Below are 25106 nucleotides of genomic sequence, written 5' to 3'. Positions count from 1 at the left end.
GACTAAAAAAAGAGGCTGAATAGCATTCTTCAAAAGATCATCATGGAAAACTGCTCTGATATACTAGAAACATAGGGGGGAAATAGTCATTGAAAGAATCCATTGATCACCTTTGCAAAGAGATTCCACAAGAAAAAGAACCCTAAGGGACACTGTTGCAAAACTCCAGAACTATATATCTCAAGGAAAAAATACTGCAAGTTGCCAAAGTAAAAAAAAAATTAAAGAACAAATTAAAAACCCTCAAAATTAAATGCCAAATTAGAAATTCTGAAACTCAAAGGAGATATTAATAAAATTGACACTAAGAAAACTATTGAATTAATTAATAAAACTAAGCATTTGTTTTATGAAAAAAAAACAACAAAATACATAGACCTTTAGCTAATTTGATTAGAAAAAAAACCAAAAAACAAATTATCAGCATCAAAAATAAAAAGGTGAACTTACCACCAATGAAAAAGAAATTAATTATTTTGCTGAACTGTATAGCAGTAAATCTGACAATCTAACCTCAATGGATAAATATTTATAAAAATATAAATTGCCCAGATTAGCAGAAGAGGAAGTGAATTACTTACAAAGTTCTATTTTAGAAAAAGAAATTGAAGAAATCATCAATGAACTTTCTAAGAAAAAAATCCCTGGGGCCAAATCGATTTACCAATGATCTCTACCAAACATTTAAAGAACAATTTATTCCAAAATTATGTAAATCTTTTTGCAAAAATAGGTAAAGAAGGAGTCTTATCAAATTCATTCTATGACACAAATATGGCATTAATACCTAAACCAAAAAAAAAAAAAAACCAAAACAGAGAAAGAAAATTACAGACAAATCTCCCTAATAAATATTGAAGCAAAAAATTTTAATCAAATAATAGCAAAGAGATTATACTAATTTATCACCAAGATGATACAGTATGAGCAACTGGGATTTATATCAGAAGTGCAAGGCTGGTTCAATATCAGGAAAATTATTGCCATAATTGACCATATTAATAAGCAGTATCTATCTAAAACCAACAGCAAGCATTATTTATAATGTAGAGAAACTGGATTCATTCCCAGTAAGATCAGGGATGAAACAAGAATGCCCCTTATAACAACTATTATTCAACACTGTACTAGAAATTTAAACTTTAGCAATAAAAAAAGAAAAAAAACTTAGAAGAGAGAATGAGGAGTTACACTATCATTTTTTGTAGATGATATAATGATATACTTAGAGAATCCTAGAAAATCATCCAAAAACCTACTAGAAAACAATCAACAACTTTAGCAATATTGCAGGACATAAAATAAACCCACATAAATCATTGGCATTTCTATATATTACTGACAAACCCCAGCAGCAAGTGATAGAAAGAGAAATTCCATTTAAAATAACTATAGCCAAAATAAAATATGTGGGTGTCTATCTACCAAGACAAACCCAGGAACTATATGAACATAGTTACAAAACACTTGTCACACAAATAAAGTCATTTCTAAATGAGTGGAAAAATAACAATTGCTCATGGGTAGGCTGAACAAATATAATAAAAATGACAATTCTGCCTAAATTGGTCTATGTGTCCAATGCCATACAATCAAACTGCCAAAAAATATTTTCTAGAACTAAAAAAATAATAAAATTCATCAAAGGTCAAGAATATCAAGAGAATTAATGAAAAAAAATGATCATGGCCAAACCTAAAACTATATTAAAACAGCAGTCATTAAACCATTTGGTACTGGCTAAGAAATATAGTTGTGAATCACTGGAATAGATTAGATACACATGACAGAATAATCAAGGCCTAAAAGTAATTGAGTATTTGATAAATCCCCAAACTCTAGCTTCTGAGATGTGAATTAACTATTTCACAAAAATTGCTGGAAAAACTGGAAAATAATATGTCAGAAACTTAGAATAGAACTACATTTCACACTCAATACCAAAATAAGGTCAAAATGGGTACAAAATCTGGGCAAAAAGTATGGTATCATAAGCAAATTAGGAGAGTAAGGCATAATTTACCAACAAGATCTTTGGAGAAGGGAATGTTTTATGACCAAAGGAGAATTAGAGAACATTATGAAATACAAAATGAACAACTTTGATTACATTAAAAAAAATCTTGAAGACTAGTTACTCCCTGAAGCAAGCAATGAGGAATATGAACATGATTGTCTCTTTAAATTGACCTTAGCTCTCATTTTCCCCTTTTGGAACTTAACTTGCCAGTCAATGGCATAATAACAGAATTTTTTCCTCTTGATTTGGAGAAGATCTAAATCTGCAAATTATTTTGAGACAATCTGTGATACCAGCCCAAGATTTCAATATACCTTGGGGATTCAAATTTCTTCTCCCCAACATTTGGTGGCCTGTGTAAAGATAGTCCTAAAACTCCAATATATATGGGGGTTCAGTGTTTCTACACTCCCATACCCCATTCTCATGACAAAAATTAATTTATAAATTTCATCCTCTATCAATTAGCCTACAAGATCTTGACAAAATAATAACAGAACTGAACTAGAACAACAGAATAACAGTAGGTCTATAGTAAGGAAAAATAATGATAGAAAAGTATGAATGGAATAGTACCTTCAAAGTTCAAATTATTATAAAGCTTTAAAGGTCAAAATGATTTCGTGATGGTGAAAAAGTAATAAATAATAGAATTTATATTGGATTTTAAGGTTTATAAAGCTATTTTATAAATATTATTGCATCACAAAAACAATTATTATCATCTTCTTTTTATAGATGAGGAAATTTAAAGAAGGTAGAGCTTAAGTAACTTATCTAGAAGCACAAAATCAACAAGTAAGTGAGACAAGATTTTTAACTTGTTTTCCTAACTGTAAGTTCACAGTATGCTCATTTCTTTCTCCTGTTTTTTTTCTCTTTCCTATGGTTTTTCCCTTTTGTTCTGATTTTTCTCTCCCAACTTCATAAATTCATAAAGCAATTTGTGTTAAAAATAAATTTTAAACATTTATCTAAAAATAAAATAACAGTAGGCTGTTTAATTGATGAAATTCACTATGATTCAATTTCTATTAATCATCTTTGTTGTTCTGAAGTATCTTTACATTATTTCTGAATTTATTCTTGGATTATCTAGCCAGAAATTAGTCTATTTTCATACCTTTTAAAGCTGGAAATCACAAAATTTGGGTGCATCATTGAAAGGATCAAAAAAGTTACAGTCTCAAAACAAATTGGAATTATTTAAATACATATGCACATTATTCATATACAATGTAACATTTAAAATAAAATGTTTTAATTTTAGTATCTTTCTTTTGTCCTCCAGCTCAACAGATTTTGCCTTTTACTAAAGTGAATATATTCTTCAAATACCAGATGTCTGAATACTATATATAACAAGAGGTAGAATGTGTGCATCTCATAAAATTGCAGAAATTAATTATAAGGGCAAAAAAGCTTACTTTCAAATTTTGAGAAAGCATATAATATTTACCTGACCATAGATGAAGTCCATCAAATCCGTAGGAGAACAAATCATCTCCAACACCATTTCCGCCCCATTCTTCACCACCCCCAGGATAGGGCGAATAACCTTCTGTTGAAGCCCAACCTACACGGAGATGCGTTGCTTCAGCTGTCACAAAAGGTTCTGTGTGGTCTACCATGAGTTCATAGTACCATTTCCTATACTGAGCTGACCCTTCACTGATGCCAAGGAAAATATTGGGCCGCATGCTTTTAAGAGAAAAAAAAAATACCAGTTGAAAAAAATCTAAATATCTATTATCACTTTCAGTTTATAGTACTTTTCTTGAATTATACTTTTCTGAGAAGAAATAAATCAAAGCCATATCATTTAATTTAACATTCACTGATTTAGTATGCAAGTATATTCGGTCTTGACCGTGAACATAATTCAATAAACATAATATTTGATATTCTGGTTATACTGTGTTTACGCTTCTGATTAAGTCACAATTCAAGAGTTTAATGTTGTTGGGATTTTTTTTAAATCTTAATTACCTTTCTATGATATTTGTAGGAGCATGCAAATAATGATTCTATTTTAAAATTAACTCTCTGGGCAAAAATATATGCAAGACATTTTTCAATTTAATCTGAATTACTAATATTTTCTCCATCATTTCTTTAAGCCTAATCAGAACAAATAAAGGATAAATAAATCCTTGATTTGTAGTGTCTGCTAATTTCTGAGGTTTTAATACTCCTACAAAATTTAACAATTGGCTCTCAAGAGCAAGTTAGAATTGATTCTAGAAAATATCTGCCTATTTTGCATAATATATTTGAGTTCATATGTTAGGAAACATCATAAATTAGTTCATGAAAGATAATCTTTTTAATTAAAAAAGAGAGTAATGCAAACCCAAACCAAAATTCTTTGAATGGAATTAAAACATCAAATTTCTAATATGTTTTCAAAATATTGAAGGTAAATATAATAGAAAAACTAACTTGTTCTTTTTCGATAATGTAGTTCTGGAATTAATTACATTTGGCCAGTGATGATGGCATGTTTCATTTCCTCACAAAAATGAACACCATGAAATGCAAGTTCCTTGAGGAGAGGCCTGTTTGCTTTTTAATTGTTATCCACCGCACTTAATGAAGTATCTGGCAGATGGTTTGCACTTGATAATTGAGGTTGGCATATTAAAATTTAATGATATTTTCAATATCTTCTAGGAACACACAAATCATCTCATTTTACTTGCTTCTTTGAACACAGAAAATTGTAACATATTTACTTTCCTTGACCATAAACTTATTCCACCAAACTTCAGGTTTATTTAGCTATTCAGATGACCTATGATAAAGATAAACCCCTGACTCAATTTTGAGCTGGTATAATATATCTTTTTCCCAATTTGTCCATAACAGTGGTAGTCAGGAAATACAATTGCCTCTGAAGAATTAAAAATAAATATCACACAGAAGATAATGGAGAGGTACATGATGGTTATTAAAGTACATGAAGGCTGCAATCTTCATGTATTCTTCATTCAAAGATTAGGAGTAAAAGATAACATAAGGAATTTTATGATACACAGAAAAAGTGCTAGTTACATATAAAGAACAAGTGAAAACAAATGAATAATGACTGCTTTTTTGTTTTTTTTTAACCATATAAAGTAAAAATAAGGAGAGTCTCCAGCACATTTAGGTAGACATCCATGGTAAATGTACGGAAATATATGGACAAGATTATGTACGATAGATAAACATAAAGGGGTTGCAATCTCCTTCACTGGAAGGAACTCTAGAATTATTAAGATCGCAAATCCATTCCAGTCTTGGAATAAGGTAAATACTTTATGAATTGCATTCATGTAAAATAATACCTTAAAGCTGTTCAATCAAAAAGTTAAAAGATTCAACTTCTAGAAAAGAGACTTAGTAACTCTATATATCATTAGAATTTATTAAAAAAAAAAAAAAAGAAGAAAATACCTGCTCACGTGATTCACAAGACGTGTTTGTAATAGTAGATCTCTTCCTGGTAGAAGGTTGTCACAGATTAGATGCTGATTAGAGCGGACAGCAACTCCATGGCAAACACAGAGAGAACACAAGACATCAAGAACCTATAAAAGAAAACAGCTTTCTTTTCATTTTATTTATTCCTTATTTTTCAAGCTCAATAAGTATCAATCACATTAGAAAACAGCAAACATCCTTATAATTCCCTAAGATCCAAAACTTGAGGCTTCCCAAAAGTTTCCAAAAATGTTATCTATAAAAATTTAATTGCTGTGTGAATGAACATTCATTATTCCCAAAAGTACTTATAAGACTACTGAAAGTAAATACTAAAATAATTCCTTATAAGGAAAAATTGGGGGCACATTTAAGTTTCTTTTTGTTAATGCCTCATTCTTTGCTCCCAGAAATTAGGAAACGTTATATTCCCTCATTTTAACATAGTCTACAAAGTACCATTTGACATGTCACTAATCTAAGTGGCATAATCCCACTAATACTGACAAAAAAAGACTCATTCTCCTATTTTGCTATTTAATTCACTTAATCTCTCTCTCTCTCTCTATCTCTCTCTCTCTCTCTCTCTCTCTCTCCATATATATATATAATCTCACCTTGTGATTTCGTCCATGTTTGTCTAAAAGTGAGATGATGGATTTAATATGTCCTTCTTTAATAATATTCAGAGCTTCTGGACTTTCCACCAATACACAGTGTAAAACTTCAAGAATCCCTAAAGACAAAACAAAAGAAAAAAGAAAAAAACAGGGATTTTTAATCTATTATTTTCATTCTCTATTCTTAAAAACAAGATAACCAAAAGGAAATGTCCCCAAGAAATATTCAATACATATGTTTTAGTAAACCTATTTTATATTAATTTCTTCCTATAAGCAAACTAACACTTCTTCAAGAGTTTATCAAGATTATCAAGAGTCATTCTCACCATGGGCTTTAGCTCTGATAAAATATTCTTCATATTATATTTGGTCTCATTCAGAAATGCGTTTTATACCAACTGTCAGTATTTTATGAAGTGCTCTGATATCTCATTTTAGACCAAGTGCAGTTACTGAGAAATGAGCCTCAATGTGGAATTTAAAAAGAAAACTAATGAACAGCAACAATAATTGATATTTTATGTATGTGTATTTGTGTACAAATAAAATATATATTATATAAAACGTGTTATTAATATGTTATAGATAATATTTAAATATACATATGCTCTACATTATACTACACTATTCTACACTATACTATACTATGCTATGCTATGTTATGTTATGCTCTACTCTACTCTATTCTACTATACCATACTATACAATAGAACAGCTCAGTGGCTAAGGAAATGAGTAGAACACTGGGCCTAAGGTGAGAAGACTTGAGTTCTAATCAGGTTTTAGTTCCTTCCTAACTGTGTGATCCTGGGCAAGTCATCTAAATCTCTCTGCCTTAATCCACTAGAGAAGGAAATGGCAAGCCATACCTCAATCTTTGCCACTGACAGCAATATGGTCACTATTGGCATGTTATGGTCTGACAGTAATGGAGAGTCAGGCACAAGTGAATGACTGAACTATTATATTATGCTATATTATACTTACATAGTATTATACTATACAAAGAATCATAGACAATGAATTAATAACAATACTGACAACATATGCAACAAATGGTATTACAAATAAATTCTTAAAGGAAAGTTAGATGAGAAGTATAAGTAAATAGAAAATATATGGGAGTTGTATTGGGAGACGGGATGGGGAATAAATGGCAAGGAGGACTTTAATTTAGCCTTCTCAAGACTATCTAACTTTTAAATAAATAAGAAAGAAGTTTAGGACTTAAAATTTTAATATAGGCCTCTGGAGATTACTGAATGTGAATATAAAGAAATATATCTATTTCTCAGCTATGCATGGAACATTCTCAAAAATTGATCATGTATTAGGGCACAAGAACCTTACAAAAATGCATTATAACAAAAATATTAAATATTTTTCTGATTATAATGCAATAAAACTATATATATAATAAAAGGTCTTTGACAAATAGATAAAAATTAATTGGAAACTGAATAAATTTTTTTCTTTTTATTTATTTATTTTTTTGCTGAGGCAATTGGGGTTAAGTGACTTGCCCAGGGTCACCTAGCTAAGAAGTGTTAAGTGTTTCAGGCCAGATTTGAACTCAGGTCTTCCTGACTTCAGGACTGGTGCTCTATCCACTGAGCCACCCAGCTGCCCCAAAAATTTTATTAAAGATAATGATAACAATGAGACAACACCAAACTTTTTGAGATTCAGCCAAAATAATACTTAGAAAGAAACTGATATGTATAAATGGTTATATCAATAAAAGAGAGAAAAAGGAAGAGCAACATATTGTGTATGCAACTAAGAAGCAAACTAACACCCTTGTAAATAAATATCAAAATAAAAATCATGGTAATAAAACTTAAAGTTTAGAAGAAAATTTCAAGCTTTTGAATAAATATAGGAGCTTTTTTTTTTTTTAAGGGGGGGAATAGATAAGCCATTGGGTAATTTAAAAATAGCAAACCAAATCAAACTACCAATATCAAAATTGAAAGGGGTGAATGTTAAACAAATGAAATAAAATTAAGGTAATTATTAGTATCCATTTTGCCCAATTATTTGCAAAAATTTTAATCATATAAATGATATGGATCAGTATTTACAAAAATATAAATTAACAAAAGAAAATTAATAAAGGAGCAAAAATAATACATAAAAGGAATAAGATGGGGGCCACACAGAAAATTGCCCTTGAATATTTAATGAGTATTGGCAAGGGATCACATGAGGGACTTTTTGTTAGAGTTTTTGCTTGTACATGTTAGGTCAATTCAAATATAATTCATGACAGTTTAACTGAAATAGATAAGTATTTCCAAGAATATAAATTGTCCAGATTAACAAAAAAAGGAAATAAAATATTTGAATAATCCTACTTTTTAAAAAGTTAATGCATAAATGAACTCCTTACCCAAAAAACACAGCGCCAGTTATATTTACAAGTGATTATACCAAATATTTAAAGAATACTAATTCAAATATTACATAAACTATTTGAAAAAAAACAGATAAAGAAGTTCTGTCAAATTTCTTTTATGACACAAACATGGTCTTGATACCTGATTCAAGGAGAGTAAAAACAGAGGGGGGAAAACTATTCATGAATTTCCTTAATGTATCTTGATACAAAAATTTTAATGAAATATTAGCAAAAATAATAACATTGTAAAAATCATATGCTATGAAGAAGTGGGATTTATATTAGGAATCTTGGACTGGTTTAATATTAGGAAAACTAAGCAAATGTATCATGTAACAATAAAATCAACAAAAATGATATTATTATTTCAATAGATACAGAAAAGAATTTTGACAAAATGCAATATTAATTTCTATTTAAAAAACACACTAAAAAGCACAAGAATAAATGGTGCTTTTTCTTAGAAGAATAAATAAGATTGATTTAAACAAAGAGCTACCATTGTCTTTAATGGGGATATATCAGAAGACTTTCCAATAAAGTCAAGGATGAAGCAAGAATGTTTATAATCACCATTAATATTCAATATTGTACTAGAAATGCTTGGTATAGTAATAAGACAAGAAGAGGAAATTGAAGGAATAAGGATAAGTAATAAGAAAAGGATATATTTTTTCAGAAGATATGATAGTTTACTAGCGTGTCAACTAAAAGAAGTAATAAAAATAATTAAAAACCAATAAAACTGAAGGATATAAATCTTCAGCACTGCTATTTGTTACTAATAAAACCCTGCAGAAGAGATAGAAAGAGAAATTATATTTAAAATAACTACAAAGATTATGAACTACATTGCAGTGTACAGATCAGAATACTCACAGGAACTCATAATTAAAGTACAAATAAAGTACTCTTCATATATATGAAGCACTATATAATTGGAGTAATGCTAATTACGTATAGGTAGGTCAAGTTAATATAATAAAAATGACAATATTAATTAAATTGGTTTAGTGATTAAGTATAATGCTAATCAAACTACTACCAAAGAATTACTTTATAAAGATAGAAAAAATAGTAAAATGTACCTAAAGAAATAAAAGGTTAAAAATATCAAAAGAATTAATAAAAAAGAAAAGAAATGAAATGTGACCTAACAGTACCAGATATCAAACTTTACTGCAAAACTGTAATCATCAAAACAATTTGGTATTGGATAAGGAACAGTAAAGTTGATCACTGGAATAGATTAGATACATAATATTAAGAAGGCAATGAATACAGTTTTTCATAAATCTAAGCATCCCAGCATTTAGGCCAAGAACTCTCACTATTTCATTAAAATTGCTGAGAAATTTTAAAAGTAGCCTAGTAGAAATTAGATATAAATCAACTTCTCACACTGTAAATCAAGTTAAGTTCAAAATGTAGTCATAATTTAGACATAAAGAGTGATATTATAAGTTAATCAGTTGATAATGGAAAAATTGCCTTTCAGATCTAAGGATATGGGAAGAGTTTATGATCAAAACCCAGAAATAAATGCAAAGTGAAATGGATAATTTGAGGTAAATGGAAAATTTAAAAGTTTTTGTACAAATAATACCAATGCAGCTAAAATTAGAAGAAAAGTAGGAAACTGGGAGAGGGGAAGGTCTGGAGGGAGGAAGAGAGACAGGAATCTTTATAACAAACCACATAACCCAGAGATTTTAAAAAGGGAATTTCCTTTCCTCTTCTCTATTTGCAGTTGACTATAACCTCCTACTGAGAGACCTTTGAACAAATGAAATACTTTAATAATGTTGGTAACCATCTTTATATATAATTTGAAAAGTAAAATAGTATTGAAGTTTAAAAACAACAGCAACAACAACAACAAACAAGTTGCCTGAGATGAGAGGTGATTTGTGGGGATAACACCTGGCATGTGTCAGAGGCCCAACTTGAACCCAGGTCTTCCTAATTCTTAAGGTCTTATTTCAGGGAACAATTACTGTTTAATTCCTCATATTCAATCCAGTCTATTGTCTAATTATTTCTCCTCTGGACCCAGTTCAGCATTCATCTAGAATATCTAAATTATTTGTATTGATGTAGTAGTTCAATCAAATAACATATTAGAACAGAAAAATGGACTTTTTCATGCACTTAATTTTTTAATGGATATTTTAAACAGAAATCTTGTGAGCTATTGTTCTTCTCATTTAGGAGGCCTTATGGCATTCTAAATTCTGACACAATTAGAACAATGTTATCCACAAACAGAAGCATATAGGGTACTGTACCACTTACAGAGTGTCAGGTATTTGTACTTTCTCTGGGTATAAGGAATATTAAATGCATCTCAGCTATGTCTTTTGTATAATTTTCTGCTGAGAACATGAGAACATGCTTTAAGTTATCCGATGGAATACCAGGAAAACACAAAAGAAGGTGGAAGGCCATCCTTTCTTGTGTATTAATCAATGAGTATCCTTTATTGTAGACAAGTGTTTACCCTGGAAACCTGGCCAGTTCCTTGAGTAAAAACAGTTCTCCAAAAGGAATGAACAAATATTTTTCTTGGTGGGTCTCTTGTGATGAAGCATCCTGTACCTGATGATGCTACATCTCAAGAGTCACATATCAAATGAGAATATTTAGTGTAGTGCTTTCTTTGTTCTCAGCTGATAAAAAACCTCTTAGTGAAAAGGAACTTTGAGAATTTAGCTAGAAAGTAATGTACAACTTGCCTACTAATGCCTCTCACTTGACACTATGAATAGTTGTGACCATGAATTCTCCCAGCCAAGGAATTCAGATGTTTTCCTCATAGTGGTGATGATGCATGTTGTATGTCGTTATAATGGCCACTGTGTTTATTAGTTGTATATTAATTACTTTTGTGCTATGAGTTTCCTTTTCCCTTATGTCTTATTTAAATGAAGGTTCTGAGCAGTAATAAACTTGTATCTACCCTCTTCAACCTGCCTGTTGAATGTGAATTCCAAACCTAGATTAATCTTACACTAAGACATTCAACTGAAGGCTAAGCATGATTATGCTTAGTAGTCATTCCAATCAAGCACACAGAAACTTGAGGTGAGCTTGCTTTCAGATATACATGATTAAAGGACACTCCCCTCCTGACTTCAGAACAGGAGCAGATATTATCTATGTCCTATTGGACTTGATGATTAAAAGATTCATATTGTATGATACTTAAGTTTTTAAACTGATTGGGGATATGGAGCTCTGTGGATATACTAAAGGGACTAAAATACATCTTTAATGAATTTTCCATCTCTAAATCCTATGATCTCATATTACTGACAAATTTTATTCTTGACCTCCATGCTAACATTATTGAAAGTAAAGACAGTAATTACATCTTTTCATTTGATAGCAAAGATTTTTAATACCGTTCTAGTTTTGTGTTTTATAATTAAAGGACAATTCCATAAAGCTAACAATGCAACATGAGGGAGAAGTGCAATTTTTTCAAATAAAAATATCCATTTATACCTATAGATTAGGAGGGAAACTATTCCCCACAGTCTTCCAAAGAAATTTTATTACAAAATATTTGAAACAAACAATTTTTAATTTATTGCCATTAAGTTGGTTTCACTCAAATATACAAACTGGTAAGAGTAGAGGGAAAAAAATGGGAAAAAAACTTAATCCCTAAAATAGTATTCAAATGATTAATTTCAAGTTTGAGACATTTTACAACTGTGTACACATAAATGGCTTCTAATTCTCCAGGTACTTAACTAATTATGCTATGCACATAAGTATTTATTTAATACTTGTACATCTCTATAGAGCCTCAAATTAATAATCATGAATACTGAAGGAGAGCAATATATTAATATTTCTTATAAATATTTTATTTAATCTAATACTGTTCACTGCAGACAAAATGTGAAAAGAAATTTAAATGCAATAGCATCCTTTTTCAGAATCGTATATCAATATCAGAATGCTACTTTTCCTTTAAGTCAGTCAAATGACTAAGCCTAGATGGCATTCTTGGTTCGGAAAAAAAAAAAAAAAACTAACAAATTAAAGAACTCATTTTATATGTCTATACCTAGGCTACTCTACAAAAACCTATAAAAATGCCTTCTTAAGTTGAAATTTCATTTACAAATTAGTTCCCTTATTTTCAAATGCATTCTAAAAGCTGGGAGATTATGAAAAAGGGGTGAGATTACATGCTTGTGTGTACATATGTATGTGTGTGTGTGTGTGTGTGTGTGTGTGTATTAGAGACAGAGACAGACAGACAGAGACAAAGACAGAGAGAGGAAGGAAAGAAGGGAGGGACAGAGAAAGGGAGGAAGGAAAAGATGAAGGGAGGGAGAGAGGAAAAGAGGGAGGGAGGAAGGAAGGCAGAGAAGGAAAAAAAGAAAGGAGAGCAAAAAGGAGGAAGGGAGGGAGGAAAGAAAAGAAGAAGGGAAGAAGAGACAAAGGGAAGAAAAGAGAAAAGGAAGAAGGGAGGAAGGGATGAATTTGTTAAAAGAAATTATATATCCTGTAAATAAAAGGCTATTAAATAAAAAAAATTAAAAAAAAAAGAAATTATAAATACACATACAAATGTAATATATATGAACATAAGGATTTATTTTTGTGTTTTAAAGTACAGAAAGAAGGATAATATAGGAGTAAAAAGACAAATAGAAAATATACCTGAGGATGCCTCCAGTCTTTCCAGTCTGCTGATGAGCCAATCCAAGGAGCCAGAAAATTGAGCACAATTTTTGCGATTTCCTCTAATGAGAGCCGCTACAAAATAAAACGAAGTTTATATTTATGTCTCTACTACCATATCTCAAAACATTTGTAACAAATGAGAGTAATGTGTTATATCAAGTTTATTGGAGTATCATGAAAATTAAATTCAATAAAAAAGGAATGCAAGCAGAAAGCTTAAAATCATCCTGTTCATAAGGGTCAAATATATGGAATGAAACATATTCTTATTTTTTTTCAGAAAAATTAACTTAACTTTCATTATTTAAGATAGAGAGGCAATATGACATAACAAAGAAAAGGAGAGTCAGAATGGAGCAATGGAAAGTACAATGGATGTGGCAATAAAGGATCTAGGTTCAAATCACAGTACTGCCACTAAACTGCCTGACTACCTATGTAACCTTGGACAATGCATTTAATTGGTCTAGATGATCTCATATGTAAAAATAAAAGAACTGGAAAGGAAGATTTCTGCAGTCCCTCTCTAACCCTATGAACACTGGATTGGAAGTCAGGGAGCCTATGCCTCCATTTCTTAAAATCAGGTAATTGAAGAAAATCTCAAAAGGAGGGAACACATACATGCATGTATATATATATATATATATATATATATATATACACACACACATACGCACACACACATACACACATACACATATATTATATATGGAGAGAGAGAGAAAGAGAGAGAGACAGAGAAAGGCAGAGATAGAAACAGAGACAGAGAAAGAGACACAGAGACAGAAACAGAAAGAGAAAGAAGCACTCAGACAGAGAGACAGAGGCAGAGAAGAAAGTTAGGAAATTACTATGGATTTATTTCTTTTTTAGTGACAAAATATTCAGTATTCAAAAACATGAATCTGGATATTGCTTTAATCAATAATAGCAATTCTTTCCAACAAGCAGATCATTACCTATCAATGTCTGATGATTCAATGATTTTTGTTATCTTCCCATAGGGTCAACACAGGGTAGTGTAATAGTGGAATATCTACCCAAAATGCAAGGGAGACTTCCTTTAATTCTCTTGCTATTAAGTGGATACCAAGTGATCTTGTTACATATTTATATGTAATAAATGATGACCAGACTATGTTCTTTTTATACTCATACATTTCTTTGATTCTTTTTAAAAACTCCTTCTTTATTATAGGTAGAACCTACCCTATCCACTATTGCCTTCTGAGTGCTTTTCACTTAAATCTTTTGTAGACTTTAATATTCTATGACACTATACAACTATATAACAACATCAGTTAAATGTTAGTGTTTAAAACAATGGAACTTTATTTTAGTGACAAGTTGGGCATAATTAAAGGAGCTTTGTCATTCCCAAAGGCAATCCAGATGTTCTCTACTAAATCTTGGTCCCAATTTGACTACTACGTACATTGTCAGTATAAGATATATAATTCATACACATATACACAGATATATACATATACATATACATATGTGGACACACACATATATAAAAATCTCTACATAAAACTCTCCTTAAGGCAGTGGAGTAAACAGAACAAAACGACTGAGGTCTGTTACAACCACTCCAGCAAGGATAAGAAAGGACACCAAATGAAAAGTGATAGGGAAATCTGAGCCAAAATTCTAGTAATTACATTTTGCCGCCTCAGATCCTCACAAAGAGAGAGTCAAAGACTTTAGGCATTAGATAATGGATCTAGTTAAAGAAGATAGAGAAATTAGAGAAGTCAGAGAAGCACTGGAGTATAATACAAATGTGTTCTAGCATAGATGGGGGCAGCAAGGAAAAACTAGAATCAGAAACTATATACTAGGGCAGAGATAAGATAAGAGCTAAGTTCAGGGAGTGTACAACTTAAATTCTGTAATTATGTGGCTATGCTAAAAAATGGGGCTTAGATAGAAGCCTGAGAGGTTCAGATTATAAGGGCAAGGAATAGGGCATGCCCAAGATCAGGATATTACAGTCAACACCATTATTCCATGTCAACCCTGGTACAGGCCAGCCAATATGCATCAACCCCTTTTAAGAGTTTAAAAAATATATCATACCTATTTTTGTTAAAAACAGTAAAAAACAAGAGAAAACTATGCCTTAATATACTAAATAGGTATCTATGTAAAAATAAAAGCTGTCATTTTGTGTAAAGACAATAAACTAGAATCCATTATAATAACATCAGGAGTGAGGCAAAGATCTATTATCACCATTATTAAACGCAATGTTAGAAATATTATTGCTAACTTTAATTGAAAAAAGTTTCAGCAAAGTAGCAGGGTATGAAATAAATTCACAACAAATTTTCAGCCTTTCTTTATATTATCAACAAATCCCAAAAAGATCCAGAAAATAAAATTACACTAAAAATAATTACAGAACACAAAATAAGAGTCCACTTACCAAGATGTACATAGGAATTATAGACATAAAATTATAAAATAATCTTTATAAAAAAGAAAACAGATCTAAGTGGAAACATATCAGTTGCTAATGGTTCACCTATGACAATATTCTGTAAAATAATGTACTTGTTCAGTTCCATACAAATCAAATTACCAATGGCCTACCTTAGAGAACTAGAAAAGAAATGAGAAAATGAAAATTAAAAAACAAAGGGTAAAGATTTTCATGGGAAAAGCATTGAGACCAAAGGCCTCAAAGTAAACTGCAAAATAGTAATTTTCAAAAGAATTAGGTACTGGTTAAAAAAAAAAAAAGAGAAATGACAATCAATAAAACAGATTATATACATAGCATTAAAAACAGATAGTAGTCTAGTTTTTCATTAACCCAAAATTCCCACCTACTTGAGTAAGCACTAGTATTCAAGAAAAATTAAAAAGTAATCTAGAAGAAATTAGGTTTAGACCAATCTCACACGATGTAACACAATAAGTTTCCAATGAATGGATGACCTAGATATAAGATCACATCATAAACACACTATAAGAGCAAAGAAGAAAATAACCTTCATGACTACAATAAAGAGAAAAGATCATGACCAAACCAGAGGCAGAATGATCACAGAAGAGAGAATATCCAACTCTGTTTATGTAAAATTAATACATTTTTAAATAAACAAAATCAATATAGTTAAAATTAGAAAGGAAATTGTTAACGGGAAAAAAATCCCTGCAGCAAATTTGTCTGAATAAAGTCTCATATTCAAGATATTTAGGAACTCATTCCAATTTGTAAAAAAGGACTTATTTCCTAAGAGATAAAATATAAAAGGAATTTCCAAAAGAAGCTATCTAAACAGGCCACCAAGAAGATTTTTTATTTTAAATAATTATTTTATTTATTTATTTATTTATTTTAAATAAGGTATTCTTGTATACATTTAAAATTAGAAGAAAAGAAGATTGTGAGAAAAATTTTGTGGTTGTGGAAAAGAAAAAAAAATAAGCAAAGCAATTGTAAAATAAAGTAACTAGATACGGAATTTAAAGAAAAAGGGATAAAAATGAGAAGATAGTTGTCTTCTCAGAGATTCCTCTTAATAACAATTTCATTTTTTCCTATAAAATACACACAATTTTTAAAAAATATAGTCTCATCATTAAGCCATAACTCATTTCAAACTGCAGAAAGTTTTATCTTGATGTTTCAGACCTACAATAAATGAAACTGTTTAAAATATGATCTGGATTAATATTTTTTAAGTCAGAATCAAATAGGCCAGAGTTACTTTCTCATTCTAACAGCAGAAAAATAATCTTGAAATTATGTTCAGAGGGAAAGTCAGATTTTGGGAAAAAAGGGAAAAAAACTGTAATGTTCTGGCTAATTTTGATGGAAGGCCTTCAGACCAGCCTTGATCTCAGCAGAATAATCACCACAAGAATAGTCAGGAATAAAGTCCAGAGTCTTTATTGTCTCCTTCACACTGTCTCCTTCTCCTGGGGCAGGGCTAGTTTTCTGGAGGTCCTCAGGAATGGGTCTTGGTTTCAGTGCAGGAATGCAGGAGGCAGGAGAGCCACCGAAGACTAGGGCTAGTCCTGAGATCCTCCAGAGAGCTAGTCCAGGCACTACATATTGACTCTCAGTTGGGGATTCAATGGCTACATAAGGAATGGAGTTATTTGCTCTCAATGGAGAGATCACTTTATAATCTGAACTCAAATTCCCTCCAAGAGAGACATTTGTTTCTTATTAGAAGTCTGTTATTCCCTACTCTCTCTAAACTAAAGTTGAGGATCTCAGGACCAGCTTTGGTCTTAGTGGAGGAGTGAAGAAGGCAGGAGAGCCATCAGCATGGTCAAAGATGGAGAGTCTCATTTCCAGTCTTCTCAGCCCTTAAATACTTCAATATGGTTACATCATTACAGCACACTAAGTATGTGAGAACTAGAGAACCATTATCTCATCAATCACACTGAACAAGTGATAACTATAAGCACCCTGCAATAAGTATCCCTTGCTTCAAGTAAAACAGGTACTAACACATCAAAGGGCCAAGCCAGGATTTTAAAAAGTAATCAAACTAATTTCCCTGCCCCTTATCTAAAGTTCCCCCACTATCTGCAATCCTCTACACTGTATATATTACAAATTTTTTTTACAAATGTCAATAATACATATACTAAGAACAAACAGTTGTCTTCCTTCTAAATACAAATAACAAGTCCATTAAAGACATATGGCAAATATTTATTATTTGACTGACATGTTCAATAACATATTACTCTGAGAATATTTGGTAATTTATATTCCAATAATCACGGTAAATATGTACAAAAGGATCATAATTAAAATAATTGTGGCTTATGTACCAATATCAATTGCAGAAAATAGAAAGATAGAGGCATATTTTTTTTTAAAAAATTGGTAAGCTTAGTTGAATTATATTAACATATATTTGAAATGAAATTATTTCAATGTAAAAATAAGTGAAGATATAAAGAAATATTTGCAAAACTATGGTTCAAGCCAAAGACTTATATACTAAATGGAAGATTCTTGCCTTTAATCGTGAATTCTCTCCTGTGAAAAGGTTTAGTAAGCACAGAATGGAAGACCATTAGAATCCAGAAAATATTTGAGTTAAGCAACCACTTGATTTACCTCTCAAAGACCTCAGAGCAATAGTAGCTAAAGGTTGTATTCATTTCCAAAATAAACATCGATAACATGTCTTGTTAGAACAGTGAATGATTATATAACATATTGTCTCATGAATCAGAAAAAGAGGCTAATATAGAGAGATTTTTGCTAGAAGAGGCATAATTTTTAGGACACAATAGTATATATTCATAAGGTATCTGAATGGGGTGAAGATATTTAAGGTATGCAAGGAAAAATTTTAGACTCTTGATGAGAAATATCTACATGTGAACTGATATCTTTGATGTAGTGGTGATAGGGAATAAATAAACTTTCTAAAAATGATACTCTATATCTTTTTGATCTATATCTTTTTGATAGTTTCCTGAAAGAAAAAAATCATTAGATCCCATATGGCAAAATGTCACCTTATAGACTCTGTTCTAAAAAGGCATCTTTCATCCAAATATCAAAATCAGGAAAAGGCAGAGTGATAATGTCAGAGTAAAAGCAGAGACTCACCCAAGCTCTCTCCTAAACTGCTCCAAATACCTTTATATAATTACTTGAAACATAATTTAAAGCGTTAGAACCCACAAAAAGATGGAGTGAAACAATTTTCTAGCCGAAGACAGCTTGGAAGATCAGCAGAAATGATCTGTTGCACTTAGGGGGAGTGAAAAACAGCCCACCTGGACCATACCAGCCCAGTCCCAGCCCCAGAAAACCAGGAATAAGTTTTGGAAACCATTGAATCAGCAGTAGCAGCAGCAGAGTCAGCAGTGGGGACAATAGCTTCCAGAGATTTCAGCCCACATATTGAATAGCTGGTCAGAGGGAGATAGCACGATCCTCTTTGTAGTACTCTGTTGCTTTGCCCAGAAATCATTCCTTGCTCACAGTCCCAAGGTGAGGAGGAGGTACTAGCAACTAAAATTTACAGCCACAGTGGAGCCAGAACCCTCATCACAGATCCAAGACAGAAAAGAGTACTTGTGATTGCTCACAGACCAGAGCACAGGGCAGGAAAGTAATAATCATATTTCTTGGATCATACTACCTTGGAAGTAAGTAATGAATACTTACAATTCCCTATAAGGATCTCTGAAAACAGCTATACATTTGGGACATTGTGGGACATTGCATCCTTCATCCTGGAAACAGAGCCCTACTTTAACAAAGAGTTAAAGGACAAGTAATAGGCTGAAAAAATGACCAAACAGCAGAAAAAATTCTGATCATAGAAAATTACTATTGTGACAAGGAAGATTAAATCATACATTCAGAAGAAGATAGCAAAGTCAAAACTCCTATAGTCAAAGTCTCTAAGGAAAATATGAATTAATCTGAAGCCATGGAAGAGTTCAAAGAAATTTTGAAAATCAATTAACAGAGAGGTAGAGGAAAAATTGTGAAGAGAAATGAGAGTGATGAAAAAGGAAGTACAAAAAGACAATGAGGAGAAAAATGCTTTAAAAAGCAAAACTGGCTGAATATAAAAGGAGGTACAGAAGTTCATTGGGGAAAATAATTTCTTAAAATTAGAAGTGAGCAAATAGAAGCTAATGACTTTAGGAGAAACCAATAAACAATAAAACAGAACCAAAAGAATGAAAAATAGAAAACAAAGTCAAATGCCTCATTGGGAAAACAGCTGACCTGGAAAATAGATCCAAGAGAGATAATTTTAAAATTACTGAATTACTTAAAAGCCATGATTAAAAAAGAGTATAAACATCATTTTTCAAGAAATTATTAAGGAAAACTGCCCTGATAGTCTAGAACTAGAGGGTAAAAGAGAAATTTAAAGAATCCAACAATCTCCTCCTGAAAAAAGATCCCAAGATGAAAAGTCCTGTGAATATTATAGCCAAATTCTGGAATTCCCTGGTCAAGGAGAAAATATTGCAAGCATCCAGAAGAATACAATTCAAATATGGTGGAGCCACAGTCAGGATAACACAAGATCGAGTAGTTTCTACATTAAATGATTGGAAAGCTTGGAATATGATATTCTAGAGAGCAAAGAAGCTAAGATTACATTCCAGTAAAATTGAATATAATCTTTCATTAAATCTTTCAATCTTTCAATAAAATAGGATATTAAATGATATTAAATGAAATAGAGGACTTTAAAGCATTGTGATAAAAAAGACCAAAGTCAAATAAACAATCTGACTTTCAAATACAGGACTCAAAAGAAGTATAAGGGATGATCAGGAAAGGGAGAAGTAGAATGGTATAAATGATCTGGCATAAAAGAGGCAGAGAAAACAGGGGGCAGAATTAATCTTTCTCTCATCAGAATTCTCTCCAAGAGGGAAGGTTTTTTTTTCAATCTGATATAGAAATCTATCCTATCCTGCAGGAAAGTAAGAAAAGAAGGGGATATGAGAAGGGAGGGAAGGCACTAGACTGGAGAGTATATTGGGGGAAGGTATCATCAGAAGCAAAATACTTTTGATGAGGGACAGAGTGGAAAAAAAAGAGAGAGAGCATAGATTAAATGGGGGGGAATAGTTAATAATAGTAATTGTGAAATGAATTTTAAAACAATGTTTCTCTGATAAAGGTCACATTTTTCTTTTTTATTTTCAAAACATTTGTATGGATAATTTTCAGCATTAATCCTTGCAAAACCTTGTGTTCCAAAATTTTCTCCCTCCCTGTCCCCCACTTCTTAAGTAATCTATGTTAAACATATGAAATTCTTCTATACATATTTCCATAATTATCATGCTGCACAAGAAAAATCAGATCAAGAAGGAAAAAAATGAGAAAGAAAACAAAATGCAAGCAAACAACAACAAAAAGCGAAAATGCTATGTTGTGATCCACACTCAATCCCCATAGTCCTCTCTCTAGTCCTCTCTCTCTCTGGGTACAAATGTCTCTTCTTCATGACAAGACCATTGGGACTGGTGTGAATCACCTTACTGTTGAAAAGACCAACGTCCATCAGAATCAATCATTCTATAATGTCATTGTTGCCATGTACAATGTTTTCCTGATTCTACTCACCTTACTTAGCATCAATTCAGACAAGTCTCTCCAGAACTTTCTGAAATCATCCTGCCAATTGTTTCTAATAGAACAATAATATACCATAACTTATTCAGCCATTCTCCAACTGATGAGCAGCCAATCAATTTCCAGTTCCTTGCCACCACAAAAAGGGCTGCCACAAACATTTTTGCACATGTGGGTCCTTTTCCTTTTTTATGATCTCTTTGGAATACAAGCCCAGTATGACCACTGGGTCAAAGGGTATCCACAGTTTGATAGCCCTTTGGGTATAGTTCCAAATTGCTTTCCACAATGGTTGAATCTGTTCACAACTACACCAACAATGTATGTGTCCCTCTTTTCCCACATCCCCTCCAACATTCATCATTATCTTTTCCTGTCATCTTAACCAATCTAAAAAGGAGTAGTGGTACCTCAGCATTGTCTTAATTTGCATTTCTCTGATCAAAAATGATTTAGAGAATTTTTTCACATGACTTTAAATGGTTTTAATTTCTTCATCTGAAAATCGTCTGTTTATATTCTTTGACTATTTATCAAAGGCTTGAATTTTTTATAAATTTGAGTTAATTATATATTTTAGAAATGAGAAGGGCCTCATTTGTCAAATATAAAGGAAATGAATTAAATATTAATAAAGATCCATTACCCAAATGATAAATAATAAAAAGAAATAAACAGTTTTCAGATGAATTAATCAAGCCACTTAGCCATATTGAAAAAAAATACTTTAACTCATTATTGATTGGAGAAATGCAAATTAAAACAATTTCTGAGGTAATACCTCATACATACTAGATTAGCTTATAGGCCAGAAAATGAAAATGACAAATGTTGGAGGGAATGTGGGGAAAATGAGACATAAATGCATTATTGTTGGAATTGTGATCTGATTTAACCATTTTGTAGAGCAATTTGGAATTATGTCCAAAGGTCTATAAAAACCTGCATATCCCTTGTCCTAGGCATCTCAAAGAGATGAAGAAAGGGTGATGGGGAAAGTAGCTACACGTGCAAAAATATTTATAGCGGCTCTTTTCTCAGCATGAAGAATTGGAAATTGAAGTGATGCCCTTCAATAAGGGAATGGCAGAATAAATTGTGATATGTGATTATGATGTAACACTATTGTGTTATAAGAAATGATATGCTGGATGCTTTCAGAAAAACCTGGAAAGACTTCCGCGAGTTCTTGCAAAGTGAAATGTACTGTGTACAAAATAAAAGCAATATTGTAAGATGATCAACTATGAATTGTATAATACAATAATCCAAGACAACTCTGATGGACTTGTGATAAAAACAAATGCTATTTATATCCAGAGAAAGAACTGATTGTGTCTGGATACAGACTGAAGCTTTTAATATTTTAAAATTTATTTTTCTTGAGGTTTTTTTTTGAGCAGGGGAATCTATGTTTTCTTTTACAACATGACTTTATGGAATAGTTTGACCTAGCTTCACATGGACCTTTCTCAGTCGAGGGATGGGGAAGGAGAAATGGGAAGAATCTGGAATTCAAAGTTTTAAAAAACAAATGCTAAAAATTATTTTATATGAAACTGGGGAAAATAAAACATTAATAAAAATTTTAAAAGCATTCAAGATTCCTTGAAACATTAGGCAAAGTATAAAACAGCAAGATGTAAGCCTGTCAAAGGTGTGGGCCACTATAATAGATGAGTTGCAGTGGAGATTGCAAGTTGAAGTCTCACAGATAATGAGACTTCTCCTAGAAGTTCCTTTTTCAGCTGACATTCTACTTATGACATCAAGTCCCTGAATACCACAAAACATTCTGGATGAAATCTGTAACCACTCAAAAGAATTCATGATGACCAAGGAAAGACCACAAAGGTGAAGCCTACTTATTACTGAGGCAATGAAACATGTTTGGATGGAGAACCTAGAGTCTTTCTATCAACATGTATATCTGAAAGAAACAATACCAATAAACAAGTTGGACTTTATTTTAAATGGCAGGAGAACAAAATGTGCTGCTTTCAAGAAATTGCAAAGGTCATGTAGTACCTCAAGTACCTACAAATAAAAGACTACATTTTTAATTCCAATCTTCCTTCTGTGTTATCATATGTCTTAAAGCTATGGAATACAACATTGTATTTGAAGGACTTAAAGTGATGATAACATAGAGGACAATAGAGAAATAGGTAGTAAATAAATGTAAGCAAGCTAAAATATGTAATCAATAAGAAATTCAAGGTAATCAGCAATAAAAGAAATAATCAGGGAAATGTATACTTGTAAGAGAAGAAAGGATAGTCCTGTGATTTGTGAAAGAAATGTGAAGTGAATCCTAAGAGATTCACTTGTATCTTCATGATGTCTAGAGAAAGCAAGACAAGCCTCCTGCACGCTAGGTGCGTCCCTGTGGCAAAGTTATGGGAGGACACAAAAAAGAGTAGCAAAAGATGTGAAGGTAAGACTGGGCAATTGTATTATTAGAGGGAATATTCAAATTAATGAGATGACATTTTTTCCAGAGTAGCAATATCTCGATTTCTATAAATGCTGATGGTAAAAAAATTATAGAGGCCTTTAGATTATTTTAAATATCCTTCCATCTGAAAAAAAATTTGTATTTTTTTCTGTTCCATTCTCAGGAAAAAACATACATTCTTCAAGAAAAGCTTTAACAGAAAACATAAGTAGGATTTAATTACTTAATTTCCTTTCTATGCTTATGTTACTAATAAAGGAGTTGTCTCTGCACAAGGTGGAGGGAACTATAACAGTAGATAGAACTTTTTCGTCTAGAGTCAGATTTGAGTTCAAATCCTGCCTCAGATATGTACTAATGGTGTGACTGCAAAGTCTCTTAATCTCTGCCTTCCTCAGTTCCTCAATCATGAATTGGGAATAGTGATAGCCATCTACCCCCAAGAGTTTTTATGAGGATCAAATCAGTTAACAGTTATAATGACTGTGCCTAATACTTGTCCCCACTTTTCTACCTGCATAGGAATGGAGGCTAGCAAGTAGGGAAAGAGGTCTAGATCACTGTTTTCCAACCATAGGTTCTATACGCTACTACTAGAACAAAGCAAATGGTTTCTACTTAACAAAATATTTATAACTGGAATGTTCCTACTTATTAAATCTAATAACCTTAAAATATCTTCTCCTTCCCCAACTACATGACCCACTTTTCTCACCTGATACTCTTCAAAGTTCAAAGGCACCAAACTGAAGATAAAAAATAAAATTATGTAAAATATTTTATTGGTCCACAGTTTAAAGTCTCCTAGAATCTGACTCTAATTTTTCATAATGATTTGGACCAAAAACTAGCCTATGTTTAGAGTTTCATCACTACACTGTTGGTCAAGTACGATTAATATGAAGTATAGAAACTTTGAAAATGCTGTTATAAAATAATAACTATCTCTATCAGTGTAGGTATTAATTGTGATATGTGATTATGATGTAACACTATTGTGTTATAAGAAATGATATGCTTGGATATCAACATGCATTCACTAATAGCAGGTCAACAAGGCAAAAATTATGACAATACAGAGATTTAAGAATGGATTCAAATATTCAATAAAACATGGGATTTTCCTTTTATTCAGAAATGTTATTTTATGAGTAAGAGGATAGCCTTACATATGCAGTATCAATTCTGACACTATGTGACTTAGGGTAAGATCTTTAATATTTTGGTATTATTATATTACATATATATAATATATTATATATTATATAAATATATCATATTTATATAATAAACTTCATATTTATATAATTTATTTATATTCATAT

The 25106-nt window shown here is 31.5% G+C and overlaps 1 protein-coding gene across 17 annotated transcripts in view; it reads right to left on the bottom strand.

The window, feature by feature from the left end:
* The window catches only part of RYR2 (ryanodine receptor 2), a 712857-nt gene that overhangs the window by 361606 nt on the left and 326145 nt on the right, over positions 1–25106 (bottom strand). For all 17 annotated transcript variants that reach the window (XM_031968518.1, XM_031968517.1, XM_031968521.1 and 14 more), the window contains 4 exons: positions 13190–13285; positions 6103–6221; positions 5459–5592; positions 3480–3721 (listed from right to left, as the gene is read on the bottom strand). In XM_031968518.1, coding sequence (XP_031824378.1) covers positions 3480–3721; positions 5459–5592; positions 6103–6221; positions 13190–13285 — 591 coding nt within the window. The remainder of the gene's footprint in view (positions 1–3479; positions 3722–5458; positions 5593–6102; positions 6222–13189; positions 13286–25106) is intronic.

The sequence above is a fragment of the Sarcophilus harrisii genome, chromosome 4 (genome assembly GCF_902635505.1).
Source record: "Sarcophilus harrisii chromosome 4, mSarHar1.11, whole genome shotgun sequence".
In the NCBI taxonomy this organism is placed as follows: Eukaryota; Metazoa; Chordata; class Mammalia; order Dasyuromorphia; family Dasyuridae; genus Sarcophilus; species Sarcophilus harrisii.
Note: the sequence above shows the minus strand (reverse complement) of the source record. Positions and strands in the feature narration are given on the sequence as shown.